General features: G+C 46.7%; 2 protein-coding genes across 3 annotated transcripts in view; one reads left to right on the top strand and one right to left on the bottom strand.

The window, feature by feature from the left end:
• Nucleotides 1-16,447, bottom strand: part of DUSP29 (dual specificity phosphatase 29) — a 31,982-nt gene that overhangs the window by 1,074 nt on the left and 14,461 nt on the right. Inside the window, exon 3 of one of the 2 annotated variants that reach the window (XM_005226476.5) lies at nt 8,588-8,808. In XM_005226476.5, coding sequence (XP_005226533.1) covers nt 8,588-8,808 — 221 coding nt within the window. 2 annotated transcript variants of the gene reach the window in all.
• Nucleotides 1-16,447, top strand: part of SAMD8 (sterile alpha motif domain containing 8) — a 122,394-nt gene that overhangs the window by 547 nt on the left and 105,400 nt on the right. The gene's annotated exons all lie outside the window — the stretch shown is intronic.

Here is a 16,447-nt window from a genome sequence, read left to right on the forward strand (position 1 = left end):
TGAAATTTCTTCATGTTTATAATATATTCATATTATTTATTTTCTTAGTGCTTATTTTGAATAGGGCAGCCAGTAGAGTTCAGATTTCAAAATGTATAATACGGTGCCCATTGAAAAGTCTCCCTCCCAACCCAGCTCCTCAGTTCCCCAAAGTGACATGTATTACCACTTCTTCTTATGGAGAAGTATCTGTGCCTATACATAGCAAAAACATACTTTTTTCTCGTCTTTCCTTGCCCAGAAGGTAGCCAATTTTACACACTTTTCCGTACCTTGCTTCTTCCATTTAACAGTGTGTCTTGGAGATCTTTGTATATCAGCCTCTGAAGAGTTCTCTCTTTGTTATTTTTTCTTGTGGCTGCACAGAGTTCCTCTGTATGGATGAACCATAATCCACTTTAAGCAGATGCACTCCATCCCTTCCATGACTGCAGGTGGATTGTGGAGAAAGTCAGGCTTTCTGCACCATTTGCAGTCCTGATGCACTTAACCTCAGTAAGGAGAAAGTTACCCACAGTCCTACGAGACAGAGGGCATGGTCTGCTTGCCATGGTATCTGTGAGCATCCACATGACCCAGTCTGCCTACAGAACCCTAGCCTATTCTCCTGCAGGCCTGGGTTCCAGACTCAGTTCTGCTCTTAACTACTTGGGTTTGGGGTTAGCCACTCAGCCTGTGGAGCCTCAGCTTCCTCAACTGTCAAAAGAGGCCACAACCTCAGGTCAGCTGTGAGCAAAATCAAGTCAGTAAAATTCACAAGATAAGATTTTTCAAAAATAATTTTACCGTGTCATGTAGTACAACCACAGGATGACTATTCTTACAGTCTAGATGATGAACTCGTCATCTAGATCAGTGGTTCTTTAAGCATGATTTAAGACCCTGGGGGTTCCTAGGATACTCTGCGGAGATCTATAGAGTTAACGCTATTTTCACAATAGTACTATAGTGATATTTGCCCCGTTCACTGCTTTGACTTTTGCAATGATGGTGCAAAGGCAGGGAGGAGGAATTGCTGGTCCCTTAGTGTGAATCACAGCAGAGGCACCGAACTAGACTAGTAATCGTTGTGTTCACCACCAGGCACTCGTGGGGGAAAAACAAGCCAACTTCCCTTAAGAATATCCTTGATGAAGCAGTAAAAATTAATTTTATCAAATTTCAGCCCTTGGTTACACTTCTTAATATTCTGTGTGATGAAATGGGATATACATATAAAGCACTTAGGCTGCAAACCAAAGTACAGTTGTTATCGCAAGGAAAAGCTTATGAGATTGAGTTGCAAGCTGAATTTTGCTAATTCAGCTTATGGTGTTTGATGAAATACCATTTTTACTTAAAAGAATGAATGACAGAAAAACTATGGTAATTCAAACTTGGGCGTTTGGCAGACTTTTTATCAGAAGTGAACGAAGTGAGCCTGTCACATCAAAAAAAAACAATTGACAGTATCTGTTGCCAGTGATAAAAAGCAAGCTTTCAAGCAAAAAGTAGAATTTGGGGAACACTTGTATCTACCACTGTGAGATTGACAGTTTCACAATACTCTTAGGATTTTTCTGTTAAGATCAGCAGTGATATTAACAAATGTGTCTTTAGACAATGTACAATGAAAAATGTCAACATTTCGAAGATCTGCCTAACTCAGTGAACAAGACTTTCTGTGGGACCAGTGAGAGATTACAGAATCATGATGGGTAAAAAAATTCATTCAGAGTTCAAGACAGACCAATGGATTCTCATGTAACAGAGTATGACATTTATAGATATGGTTTCAAATCCCAGATCACAACTCGCCTTTTAAGAAGCTATCATTTGTCAAGTTTTGGTGTAATATCAAAGAAGAAAATCCACAGTTTTCTGAAAAGGCTATTAAGGTATCCCTTCTTTCTCCAACTACATATCTCAGTGAGGCTGGGTTTTCTTCATATACTTCCATCAAGACACTGTATCACAACAGATTGTGTGCAGAAGCAGATGTAAGAACCCACTTGGATTCTCTCAAGTCTGACATCAAAAAGATCTGCAAAAATGTAAAATAATCCCACAAGTCTCCCTAACTTTATTTTGGAAAATGTAATTTTTTCATAAATTGTTTTATGCAGTTGGTTTACTTTATTATTTTTTAATGAATATTCTCAAAATTTTCAGTTTTTATTTCTAATAAAGATTGATAGATCTAACCTACATAAATGACAGCTCTTTGAGGCCTTCAGTAATTTTTAGGAGTGTGGAAGAGATCTGAGACTGTAAAATTTGAAAACTGGAGATCTAGAAGAATTTCCACTAGAAAAAAGCTCCCTTTGGTCACCATCAATGGCAACAGCTGGGCCTGATGAGAAGCCACCATGAGAAGCTGCGTTCCATCCTTCAGGCCTCCGTTTGGCAGTGCTCTAGAGTAGAGCCCACAGAGCGCATCAACATGCTTTATCTCATTTCATCCTTAATACAACCTTCAAGGTTTCATTATTCTCATCCCTGCTTTACAGATGGGGAAACAGCCTCAGGGAGGCAAAATGGCTGCCAGAGGTCACCCAGAAAGATGGTGCCACTGCTGGAAACAGTTCAAAGCAATTTGTTCTTGAGACCCTCCTGTGTGGTGGCTCCTTGCTACTGTGCCCTGGCGACAGAGAAAGCAATGCGATTAGCATCTCTGGCTGTCCCCTGCACGGCCATACCACCATCCCAGTGCAGTGGTGGCCCTCTCCTGTGGTTCTAGGATCTGTTTGCTGGGGCCAAGCTTAAGCTGTGTGACCCCAAAGTTGTTCCTAAGTCTCAGGCCCCAGGCCTGGAAGGATGACCAAGGAGAAAGATGTTCACAGATGTCACTGGGTTTGTGGAGCACCGTCAGGAGATACAAAGAGCTTGGCAAAGAACACTTCTGAGGGGACGCGGCTCTGTGTCCCTCTCATCCTCATGGAATACACACACTCACACACACAAAAGTGCTGATTCGGAAGGAGCCTCATAGAGAACTTAATTTTATCGTGATTCATTTCCAAGAGTGTGCACAAGCTAAGCAAGCAGGCCTCCAGTCCCGGTAGCTGAGCTGCAAGTGTGGCCGCCTTTTCCTTGTGCACCTTGGTTAGAAAGGCCAGAGGGCCAGAGCAGCGCTGGCTTCTTCAGCACTGGGTAGGGTTTGGGGGCGCTGGCCCTGCCCAGGGGCATGACTGTGCTTCTGGAGTGGAATGACTACCTCTGGCATTCTAATCCCCACAGACCGTTCCAGAGGCTGCCTGGCCTCTTGCCAGCTCTGCTGATAACTAAAGCATTTCTTCCTTTCCTGGCAAAAAGGGTAATTCTTTCTGTCATGACTAAAGACTTGAAACAGACGAAAGCTGTAGTTCATTAAGTCTTCAGGGAGCCTGAAGTCTGTTAAGTGGGAGGAGGGGAAGGGCCAAAGAGTTTGCTTTTACGATGGCAGTGCTAGTGCCGTCAGCCTCGTGAGCTTGGTGGGTCTCCTCGGGTAGAGGAGCTGTTCCCAGTGTCTCAGGGCACTGCTCCCTCTGTTCTGTGTCTCTTGCTAAGCAGCACCCTTGTGGGCCCAATGTTGGATGGTGAGAACCTGCTCTCGGGAGAGTTGGGGAAACGAGGGGAGGAAGGCTGCCTTTGGCCTTTTCACAGCATGGCCCACACCAGAGAAAGCCGGCGGCTCTCTGTGAGGTAGATGCCAGCCAGGGTTAGGACCCTGAGGGAAGGGATCATTGTCAGGGTTGGCATTTTCTAGATCGGTGATTTTCTACTTCTGTGTTACATCGCGTTGCCCCCTGGCATAAAATTCACAGCTAACGCGTACATGGGCTTAGCCCACCCCGGATCTTCCAAGCACTTTGCACATTTTAGTCAGTCCTCACAACAACCTGATGAGGTAGATAGAATCAGTGCCCCTGTTTTACAAAGGAGGCAGCTGAAGTGCACAGAAGTGCTGTGTCTTAGTCACACAGCTGGCAGGACCTGATTCAAGCCCAGGCCACTGCCACTAGAGACATTAAAGGCTATAAAGGGGCCTCACAGGTATGTGTATATCAGACAAGAGTTTTACAAAATAATTAGCACTTCTGCCACATGCCAGGCATGCTGATGGCTTCTGTTCTTTCCTAATCTTTTGAAATTTTCAGGAAATACTAGTCACAGCCTCTAAATTGATTTCTCAGTCCACTGATAGGCCACAATTTATGTTTGAGAAATGATTTCAATTAAGCATTCCTCCTTTGACCTTTTACGAAAAAGGTGAATTCCCACAGTTTTATGAGGAAAAGTCAAATCCAGAATCTCTCGTTGTTCAGTCACCTAGTCATGTCTGACTCATTGTGACCCCATGGATTGCAGCATGCCAGGCCTCCCTGCCCCTTAACATCTCCCAGAGTTTGCCCAAGTTCGTATTCATTGCATTGTTGATGCTGTTCAGCTGTCTCGTCTCTACTGTTTACCTAGTGGCACGTTTTCACTGGTGACAGAAGGTAGGCCTTGGTCACTCCAATCAGTCATACAGGCCAAGCCTGTTAATCACCAGCTCATCCCATCCCATTCCCTCGGTTTGAGGGGTATGCCCTTTGTCTCCCACTAACTACCTTGGAACCTGCAAAGGCAGAGTTCGTTCTCCTCCCAAAATGGTCTGCACCCATGGAAGTCCTCAGAAAAAGGATATGTGGCATGTTTTAGAACTGCCAGGCATCAGGCCTGTTCTTGCTGCAGTGGGTTAGGAGACTCTTAAACACCCTGAAAATCTTGGTCTGGTTAAAGTCAGAAGCACCAGAGAATCAGCCTCCTCCTCAAATGCAGACTTCATTTATTTATTCATACCTTCCTTATTCATAATAGATTTTAAGATGGCTTCAAAAGCAGCCTATGGACTGTTGGTTTAAGACAAAGAAAGGAGAGTGGTGACACTCAAATCTGATCTTTAGAACCTCGTGGTATCTGCCCTGGGATTTCTCAGAAGATTTCATTAAATGAAAACTACAGTAACTTAGCTCTGAGGATGCCATGCCAAGAGCAGAGAAGGCAGTCCCAATGGGGCTCCGGTGGCAGTATTTTGTCCTTCTTTTTCTGATGAAGCATGATAATTCAGTTCAGATCCTGCAATCAGCTGGAATGTCTCACCTTTCATGATATTTGGTGACTCCTTATACTGCAGTCACCAGATGCTGAAAATAGGGACGAAGGACTCTTCCGTGAGGCCTGAGTGACAGAAGGGATGCCCATTGGCCTCTGATTAACTCTGTGACCCTCACTGTGTCATGTGACTTCTCTGGGTCTCTGTTTCCCTAGCTCTCAGGGCAAGACACTGTTATCTCCCAAGATTTTTCAGGAGTGACTGATGTTGCTTGGTGAGTTATTTCAGCACGGTCAGATCAAGGTAGGGTAGACATGGGGTGGGCCCCGTGAGGCTGACTACAGACCACAAGTACAGCTCCGCAGCACCACGAGGGATGCTTTTCTGCTTTTCAAAAAGAGACTGACTGTGAGGGGCAGTGTGGGAAACTATGCAGCAAGCTGGAACTAGCCAAGGAAGAACAGGAAAGACGGAAAAAGACACGCCTTTCTTTGCCTTTTGGCCAGACTGTCCGTCAACACCTCTTACAGCAAGAGTATAATAAGAAACATACGAGTGCATCTGGCTCTAAATGCTACAGGAGCATCCTGTGGTTTTCCAGGGTGTGACAAGGCCCATCCAGGCAGCCTGCGCATGTGCCATACAAGCGAGCACATACTGTCTCCACTAATGGAGGCTCTGCTGATGCTAACTAGCATTTTATTTTGTTACTCTGACTACTCAGGGCACAGGTTACAAACTGACAGCCATTGGGTTTCTTTTGTTTGGTCTTTGCAGCATTTTAAGAAATTTTCAACGTGTTGCCAACACTTAAAATTTGAGCAATTTTATGTTAAAATCCAGGTTGGAAACTTTTCCTGTAAAGTCAGATCTACCACATCAGCACTGATTCTCACAAGATGATTGCTGGCTGGGACTGAGTAGCAGCTGTCCCCTGTGGAGGGAATACGGGGCTCTTGGCTTAACCATAAGAACCCCTCCCTGCACCCCATGGCCTCCGGCACAGCCAGCGTCATTCATTTATGGCATCTGCCTGGGTCCTGAAGGGTTGGTGTCTGAGCCCTCAGCTTGAGGAAGTCTTTAGATATGCAGATACAAAGGGCACAGAGAAAGGAATCAGCCCTCCCACCTGGTAACAGGGTCCTGTCCAGTCCTGCTCCCCACCCCCAGCCAGCTGGTGTAGGCTCACACTCCCTGCATGTCCTCTGACCTGTGGATATGCTTTTCTCTCTTGATGCTTTCTTGGCTAGCATGATGCTTTTGGCCGCACCGTCTGCCTGTCACAAGCCACAGCGATGCTCTGAGATCTGCCCAGGCATAAGCATATGACCCCACAGCCCATTCTTTCCTAATTCAGCCGTGAGTGGGGGCGGACTCTAAAATGGCATGTCAGGAACTGGGCAAGCTGTCCTATGCGTGTATTATGCCACCGAAGTTCAAAGTTGGAATGTCTTTTTTCCTTTTTTTTTTTTTTAACCCCTTTGGGGATTGGAAACTTTATTATGATGATATGCACGTGCTGGTGTGGTTATGTGCTTCGCAGTGCGCAACCTTTCTTTATCAAACACATCTGAGAGCCTGCTGTGTGCCAGGTTCTAGGCTAAGTGCTTTTTGTGGGTTACTGCTGATCCTCATTATAACCTTTCAAGGTAAATATTTTCATCACCGGATGGAGAAACCAAGGCTTAGAAATCACATTGTTAGTAAGTTGTGCAGCATGAATTTGAAAGCAGCCCTGTCTTCTCCGAAGCCAGGCCCCTTCCATTAAGGGGATGGTTGAAGATATAGTAACGGCAAGTTGAGCACATTAAAGAGAATCGGAAGGATCGGGTGGTTGAATCTTTTTGTTTTTTAATGTCAAATATGTTTTCAGTTAACTTCAAATAGTGTAAGGCAAATTTCACCTTATGGTGATGAGTCAGAGTCCAGTTGCTTTTTGATCCTGCTTGGGACCCAGAATGTGCCTAACACAGAAAGATGATCCATAAATAGACTCATAAAAAGGATGACTTTGAAATGAGGCATCCCCCAAGACGAGCACTGCAGCTCCGTGTGTTGTTTTGTTGTTTCCCCTTCACTCTGACATTGCTTTCTGAACCAAAATAAAAAACAAGGTCTGAGACTCTCCAGCAGATGTGGCCTTGGCCCAGCTGCAAGTTGCAGCTTCTGCAGCAGGCTAGTTGGTCAGTCAGTGAGCCTCTTTATTGTAACTACTTGTGGCCAGAAAGACTTAGTAACTGTATATCCTGAATTATGTGATGACTCCATAATTCAGTGTGTGACACATGGGGCTGAAGCCAGAGCACAGGTCAAGGACTTGAAGCCCCTCTGACCTCTATGGAATGCCACTGAAATGCAACCTGCAGTCATCATGGAATATTATCTCACCCGGATACATACCTACACTGTGCCCTTCTCTCGAAAATAGCCTTGCAGCCTTTACCTGGATTAGGGCAGCTAAAACTGCATTTGGAGCACAAGGACTAGCACCGTGATTTTTAAAGATGGTTATTAATTAACCTTGAAAAACTTGGACATTATGAGCGTAAAACTCAGATTCTCATAGTTTGGCACTTACAAAGAATAAGTTGTCAGCTTTCTTTTTATTTTTTTCTTGAAAGCCTCATCCTTTAGTTTTAAAAATTGAAATACAGTTGATTTACAGTGTTGCATTCATTTCTGCTGTACAGCAAAGTGATTCAGTTATACATGTATATATAGTCTTTTTAAATATTCTTTTCCATTATGGTTTCTCATAGGATATTGAATATAGTTCGTTGTGCTATACAGTAGGGCCTGGTTGTTTATCCATTCTGTATATAAAAGCTTCCTTCTGCTAATCCCGACTTCCCACTCCATCCCTCCACCAAGCCCCTCCCCTCCCCCTTGGCAACCATCAGTCTGTTCTCTATGTCCAAGAGTTTGTTTTGTAGATAGGTTCATTTTTTGTCATATTTTAGATTCCACATGTAAGTGATATATGGTATTTGTCTTTCTGAGGTTGTCAGCTTTCCACAGGACAGTTCACTAGACTGAATATGACTGGGGTGAGAGGATGGGAGAGGCGGGTATGAGCTAGGCTCGAGAGCAGGAGAATTTGAAGTCTCTATACTTCCACTCAGATTAGCTTCCTAAGGTTTTTCTAGCATCGAGGCCCTTGGCTATTAGTCTGGTTTGGACCCAGGCACAGTTAGCATCTTGGCAGCACCCCAGCTTTGAGGGCTCCCAACCACCCCTGGCGTTCAAAGGATGGCTGCTGTGCCTTAGGGAAGAGACTCAGGCCTAAGACCTCTCCTCTGAGCCCTCCCGACTTCCCATTAGTGGCAACCTAGGCCGAACCCCAGCAACAACAGCACCGTTCAGTGAGGCTTAGAGACTCCAGGGAATCCGACATTTCCAGCTACCCTGGCAGGGCAGAATTTGAGAAGGGAGCTTACTTTAAGCGTTCTTATGCCTCTTCCCACCAGGGTGAGGGGCGGGGCCGTGGACTGGGGGCGGGGGTGGGACCTCAGGCGGACAAAGGTCTCTTACTGTGATCATAGCGGAGGGCAGCGTCAATGAAAGCGGCAGCTGGGTAGAAGAAAACGCTGAGGTCAAAGCTGGGCAGGTCATCAGCCTCGACGCCATGGTACTCGATGGCCATGTCGCGGTAGTAGTCGGGCCCCGTGTCCACGTTCCAGCGGCCGTGGGCAGCGTTCAGCACGTGGGTGAAGCCTGCCTTCTGCAGCCCATAGCGGTCCAGCGCGGTTGTCCTAGGTGCGCGAGAGAGAGGCTTGTAGGCAGAGCCCTGGCCAAAATCTGGGGAAAACTCGAGCTCAGTCCGCGGGTTTTTGCCATCAATTGTAGCTTCTAAATAGGCCTGGCCACTGAAATGAAGGACTTCCCTTGTGTAAGCCCTGCTCTTGCTGACCCCCTGGCCGCTTTGCCTTTTTTATATTTCTGGTTCAGCAGTTTAGAGAAGTTGGAGAGTGGGCAACCTATTCATTTGTCCATTCACTCTTTCATTCACCAAATACGGAAGAACTTGGTGCTGGACACTCCAGGGGTGGCAGGAGTGGACCGTCAGCTGCCAGGTCTCCTCTGAGGCCATCAGATAACCAGTTCATTAGGCCAAGCTGAAGAAGTGCGAGGGAGAGGGCCACCTCCACAGAGTCTCAGGAGACCCCTTAAAGCAGCCCCTCCTCTGATCCCTTGGATATTTCTGGGGTTTGAAGGGTGAGGGTCAAATGAATGGTTGAGAATGGGTCATCGAGTGTGAGGATATGGCAAAATTCTTGATCATGATGTTCAGGAGATTGGTGAACACTATACGAACTCTTTGCTTTGATAAGTAAATCATTGCCTCATCGGGCGAAGCACTGTTCTGAGAGAGTTGTTTAAGCAGCCTGTTGGAACTGATTTTAGGAAGTTCCTGAAGCCAACAGTGAGATTATTTTCTCGTTTATAGCCTTATCTTTCTAGGCAAGATTTTTCAGGAACAAAGAGTAAAGTCTTGTTAAAGTAGGTGGCCTTGGAACATGGACAGAGGAAGCAGGAGTTATCATTCCTTGAAGGGCTAGGAAACACTTTATTGGAAAGAGGGTTTTGAGCCTGCCTTACTGTAGGTATCAACCAACACTTGGTGATGGAGGAGAAGAGGGAGGCAAGGACATGCCAAGCCAAAGAAATAGTACAACCTAAGGGATGGAGGCTGGAGATAATTAAAGCCGTTCAGGAAATGAATCTCCTGTGTGCCAAGCACTGTCCTGGGTACTGATGCTGCAGCAATGAGCAGGTAGTCAAGGTCCCTCTGGAAAGCAAATAAATGAATGGTCCATTTCAGATAGCAGTAAGCTGTGCAGAATCACTGTGGTCCTGCTTTAGGTAAGGTGGTCAGGGAAGGTCCCTGCCGGGAGATGGCATTGAAACTAAGACAACCAGGTGATAGGGGCCTGGGCAAGGGAAGAGGGGGAAGGAACGTGTTTTCTTCAGGCAGAGGCAACAGCAAGTGCCAAGAACAGAAGGGAGACTTGCGTGGCTGTAATCGCGAGGGTGGTAGTGGCACAAGAGGAAACCGAAAGCGGGGGCTGGGTCACGGTGGACCCTGGAGGTCATGGGGAGAGTCTGGATTTTATGCTCGGTATGGTAGGATGCCACATGCTACAGAGGCGTTTAAGGAAGGGGTGAGTGTTGTTTACTTTTTAAAGATCGGTGTGGCTGATGCATGGAGATGGATTGAAAGGAAGCAAAAAATAGAAGTGGGGATCTCTTTTGGAGGTGTCACAGTCATGTGGTCAAGGGAGGAAGGTGGTTGGACTGAGGCACAGCAGACTTGTTGATGGATTGGAAATAGGGGCAGGAAGGAAGGGACTGGTTTGGGCAGAGCATAAGATGTGAGAGGAGAGGAGAGAAAGGTCTGGAGAGGGAGTGTGGGATCTGACCATGGAGTGCTTACAAGTCAGAATGTGCCTTTGGGGGTTAAGAAGAGCTTTTTGCGTTTGAAAGAGGTTTTTCTGTTTGAGGCGGGTGGGTCCCATCTGAGATTTGAGATGACATCTCCCTCAACAGTGCAAAGTCCAGTTCTGCAGCTTAGGGAAGAGGTGACAAGGTCTGGAACCGTAACAATAAGAGACCAAAAAGTGGCAGTGTGCTCCAGCTGAGGGCTCATCTCAAGGCCATTGGTAAGAGGATCTGGACAGAAGTGAGCATATTGAATGCCAGCATGGACCAACACCCTGCACCTCCATGCAGCAGAAACACATGCCAAGGGCCCCGCATCTATCACTGGTTTCCTGGGGCTTTTTGTTGGTCTTGAGAGGAGCCACAGTGAGCTTTTAGAAACGTGCAAACAGCCCATGGGGACAGAGGCATAGGGAGGTGTGGGGTTCCACTGAGCCCCCCAGCTGGCTTTTGGGGCTGCCATGCTGACTATGAAACACATTATGCTTTCAATTTTTCCTCAGAAAAGTCTGTTTTTCATTTTTCTCCTCGCCCCAAAGTATGTATACAACAAACATTATGCTTTTGGGATGTAGATCTGTGCTCAATTAAAGCCTCCACTAATGCAGTCCATCTTGCCGAGTAGCAATCAACCTCACTTTGAGGTTGAGCTCAGTGGAAAAATTAAAATTAACTGTCCTTGACAGGAAGTTCCTACCCACCATAAAGACTGGTCTCTCTGGGTTCTGCAGCTGGGTTTCAACATAATCAAATGGCAGTTTGAATAAATAGCAATTTGCACTTTGCTCCTTTGGGGGTCAAGGATCAAGGTAGATATGCAACAAGACTTATTTCGTGACACATCCACATTCACCCCTCCCTCCCAGAGCTGGTTTTTGACTGTGTCTGAAAGAGAGAAGGGGGTTCATGGGGAGCATTAGACCTGGTGGGTATCCTGAGGCATGTTGCAGGTCTTTGGGCTCTGTGGCTCTCTGGGCCCAGAATGGGGGGTGGTGTCCTCTGAAGACTTCCCCCAGCTTGACTTACTCAGAGTCTAGGTGAGGGCTCAACGGCAGCAAGGGGATTTGCAGATACATAAAGTGACTCTTAGTAGACAGCAACTGTTTGGAGGCAGGTCCCCAGTTGGCCCAGACACCCAGCCCATCTGTCGCTGGGATGATTGGAGGGTGCCGCTTGCCACTGTGTTGTTTTATTTTCTTAACTTTCAGGGCCATCTACTCAGATATGTGGGAAAGACTAAGAAATGTGCCTCCGTTGAAGGAGAAAAGCTCAAAAAAAAAAAAAAAAAAAACCCACCAGGGTTAAGAAATTACTCCTAGAATCTAGGTGATGCAGCAGCCTTAGTTGCTGGTTGTTTAAGAAAAGTCCTAGATGTTGGTAATCTGTTCATTTTAAAAGTGTCAGCTAACTGCAAAACTAGCACATGTTCTCTGTAGAACATGGAAGACAAATATGCTCCCCCCAACACAAAAACACATGTATTTCTACTCCTTAGAGATAAGGACTATTTGCCTTTTGAAATAAGGTCTTCCAGTTGTTTTTCCATGAATATATTTGTATATTCTATTTAATGGTTGGGGGTAATATGGTAATATTATGATAATGGTAATACCACACATACAGTTTAAAAACTTTGCATGGTGATAGACTGTAGACATCATATTATGTCAGCATACAGCCTGCAGTAGCTGCACACTATTCCCTCCCATAGATGAACCTCAGTTTTCCCTCAAGTCCTTAGCTTTGGAGGTTTGTGTTCTCTCTCTCTGGTCTGTCTCTCTGTCTCTATCCTGGAGAGAGAGTAGTGGTTATTATAATAAGTAACTATAAACAAACAACTTGCTGTATCTTTGAACACATCTCTGTGTCCTTGGGAGACAGTTTTTTTGAAGTGGAGTTGCTGGGTCACTGGGCATGAGTGTTTTGAACACAACTGATACTTGCTACTAAATTATCTTCTAGAAAGCATGTTCAAATTTACATTCTGATTTTTGCTCATTGCTAATTTCATAGACAAGAAAAGGTGTCTTGTTTTTGTTTATTTTAGTGATGCCATTGGACACGTTCTCTTACATTTGTTGGACTTGTACAGTTTTATTTATTTATTTTTTAAATTTTTTTAGCTATGCAGTGTGGGATCTTCGTTCCCCTATCAGGAAGCAAACCAGCACCCCCTTCATTGGAAGGGCAGTGTTTTAAGCACTGGGTCACCAGGGAGGTCCCCTGTACAGTTTCACTTTTGAAGAACATTGTTATATCCCTGTTTTTGACCCAGTTCTCTTTGGCACTTCTCCCTGCCTTGTGAACCTCTGGCCTCAAATGTGGATTCTGAATCTGGTTTGGAGGCTTAAGGAAGGGACTCTCTTCTCCTGAGGTCCAGTTTCCTCAGAGACCTTCCCTCCCTTTCTCCTTCCAGCCCCTCGCAGTTTCTCCAGGAAACTTGCTTTACCCAGCACCCCTTCCACCTTGAGGGGTGACAGGAACAGTCTCCTTGGACAGAGCTCCTGGCATCCAGCCTTTTCAGACCCCCAGGCCCTATGATTCCCGTCCTGCATACCTCAGCACCCGCCCAGAAGCCCATTTCCCACAGGTGTGTGTTCTCAGAAGGGAGGAGGGACATCACATGCATGTACACGTCTGCCCCAGCCACCCACCAGCTGCTCCCGTGTTGCCAGGATTCTGCCCCGGGCGTTGATGAGCGTCCACTGCTGATGGGGAGGTTCTCCACACCCTCACCTGTGAGGACCTGCCGACTCCCCACACCTACCTGTGGGTGCCTGTTCACCATGGCCCACATCCTGCCATTTTTTGATGCCTGTGACACACACTGGCTTCCCTGGTGGCTCAGTTGGTAAAGAATCTGCCTGCAATGTGGGAGACCTGGGTTCGATCCCTGGGTTGGGAAAATCCCCTGGAGGAGGTCACGGCAGCCCACTCCAGTATTCTTGCCTGGAGAATCTCCATGGACAGAGGAGCCCGGCGGGCTACAGTCCATGGGGTCGCAGAGAGTCAGACACGACTGAGCCACTAAGCACAGCACAGACACACTGGTGAGTGTGACACTGCTAGTTGTGGTGGCACGTCATTTTGAGAGCATGACCCTGATGGTGACCTTCTTCTCTGGAGTCTTGGCCACGCCTACTCCTCGCAGGTGAATTTTAAAACAGGCACAATTCTAGTTTTTGGTCTCCTTCAATTCATCTGATATGAAGGCAGAACTCACTAGCGGTCTGTCTTCTGGGTGTTCTGTTACTTGCCGATGATGAAGCTGTTGGGCTACGAGACCCTGCGGAAAGCACAGGGCACGCAGGTGTAGTTTGTAAGCTTAAACTGCGGCATGAACCAGAACAACGAACCTTTGGTACCCTCAGATTTCTTTATTTGTTAAAGAGGACCAATTACATTGGCAGTACTTTCCTTGCAAGGTTCTTGAAGAGTTGAGTGATGTTGATGATATTCAAGTTTCTTTGAAAGGTTAAAAGATAAATTCTGAACAAGGAGGAGGTGGCAAGCAACAGGAAGATGTACAACGAAATTTATTGGTGGTTAGCTCTGGGTAATGGGGTTATAGGGAATTTTACTGTTCTTCCTTTTGTCTGTGTTGTGTAAATTTTCAGTAATGAATGTGTCATATATTCACTTAGTGTTTAAATATATGCCAGGATTTTTATTGACATTCTATCCTTAGTTCTCAGGAGAGATTGACTGTCGCAAAAACCTAAGGTGGTCTCCGTGTTTTTAACTCCTTAGGAATCTCTCCATCATCTTCCCCACCCCACTAGGCTCTAGGCCTCCAAGGATTGAGGCTAAGTGGGAAAAGACAATGTGTAGAAGGCCTGGTTTCAAGACATCCCGTTGTATTAATGATTAGACAAGTCATTCGGCTAACCGTGAAAGGAAATGGTTGGCATTGCCGGGGGCCTTCGCTAAAATACTGCCACCCAGTGTGAGAAGGCCCAGTGGGGGCAGGACCTGTGGCACCTCTCCCCTAGCACCTTGCCCATGGCTGGTGCCCAGCTGTGCTTAGTCGCCTTTGGTACTTGGAGGCTCGGAGTCCAGATTTTCTGGCTCTTGCAGGTGACATTCAGCATGTTAAATTGTCAACCTTGGCTGTGCTTTCACTGCATCCTAGTCAAGCCGTGGCCCACCCTAAAAAAAGACAGTCAAATTTTAGCTCTACTTGGTGCCTCAAGGCTGAATTGCTTCTTTCTTTTTGAGGGGAAAGGTTGCAGCTGTCCGGGACCAGTGAGAGGTCCTGTCTCCATCTGAGGACTGTCTCAGCCACTGCTTTGCTTTCACCTCAGACCCTGATGCTGGGAAAGATTGAGGGCAAGAGGAGAAGGGGGTGACAGAGGTTGAGATGGTTGGATGGCATCATTGACTCAATGGATGTGAGTTTGAGCAAACTCCAGGAGATAGTGTAGGACAGGGGAGCCTGGTGTGCGGTAGTTCATGGGGTCACAAAGAGTCGGATACAACTTAGCGACTTAACAGCCCTCTCCAGCATCTTTGACCAACCAACCTTCGAGATGCCTCTGGCTTCAAAGGCTGATGGTCTCCTTGGGAGCAAAAAGGAGGAGAAAGAGTGACCCCTTGGCAAGCGAGCGCAGGCTGAGTGGGGCAGGTGCAGGCATTTGAAGAGTCAGGCTTGATGGGGAGAAGCTGCTGGCTGTCGATGGCCCTAAAAGGCAGACCTTGGAGGCGACTGTAATTTTAATAAAAATAGAGTCCTCGCCATTCAAGCAGCAGAGCAACTTCACAGAGCCCTGGCACTGGCTCACAGGACTGCCTCTGTTGTGAGAGGGAGGAGAGATTTCTCAATGATGCCTTGCTGTGGGGAGCCTGTCCTGCCTGGGAATTTGCAGTCACTTTGACTGTAGCCAGGATACTTGCCCTCCTGCTGACTGTCAGGGAGAAAAAAGAAAAAAAGATTTTGCTAAGCAAATGAAAGATGTGAATGAGATTAAAGTGAGAATATTTAAATTACAGAAATTTAGTGCTTTCAAGCGTCCTGAAGCACTTGTGAAGCACCCATTTAGGGACTGCTGATTGATAAGAGGTGATGAATTATTCTTATCTCATCATTGATGCCAGTCCCTGGTTCTCTGGAGGGCAACACTTGGTTAACCTAATTTGAATCTAATTTGAATGACTTAAAAGTAATAAAACAAGTATGTGCTTGAGCCTAATAAAGCCTAATTTATTTAATAAGACATTTCTTAAAGAATTTTACTTCAGAGCTGGAAGGGACCTTTGAAATTATCCCTTTATTTTACAAATAAAGAAACTGAGTCCCAGAACAATAAGTTGTTTTGCCAAAGGCCACACAGAGTGGCCACCCACACTGGGGCTTGAACTCTCTGCCTCAATCCCCGCTGGACTGGACAGCTTTTGCTGTACTCCACACTGTTCCTCCAGTTCCTACTTGGGGATTCAGACCCCCTACCAAGGCATGGGAGAGGGTGGCTATGCCTTGAGCCCTTGAGGGAGGAAAACTTCCCCATGAGGACATCCAAAAGGTGGCTGCCTAGGGGGGCCTACTGACCCCCAGCGCTGAGCCAGCGCACTTCACATCAACCACATCACTCTCCCATCTGTGACCTCTTCTTGCCAGGCTGTGGTGGTATTGGGCGGGGTGGGGGGGGGCATCTCTGCCCTCCCCAGGCTGGTAAGCAGTGGGAGCTTGGAGTCACCAGGCATCCCATTTGGTGATCCCCTTGGGATAAGCTAGGCATGAGAAAAGCTTTAGAAATTCTAGAACCCACAGGCTTGTAGGGCTTTGATGTGGCACTGCCCCCCCCCCCACCCCGGCCTTTGGCCACCTGGGTCCCTGGAAGGCCGGGCCGGTGTCTGTGGAGGGAGCTGTCTGGAGGAGGCCCATTAGGAGGGACCTTCCTTCCAACCTGGCCTTGGGTTTATGATAGCATCTCATGGGAGAAATGTGACTGGGGG

This window comes from Bos taurus, chromosome 28, assembly GCF_002263795.3.
Source record: "Bos taurus isolate L1 Dominette 01449 registration number 42190680 breed Hereford chromosome 28, ARS-UCD2.0, whole genome shotgun sequence".
Classification (NCBI taxonomy): Eukaryota; Metazoa; Chordata; class Mammalia; order Artiodactyla; family Bovidae; genus Bos; species Bos taurus.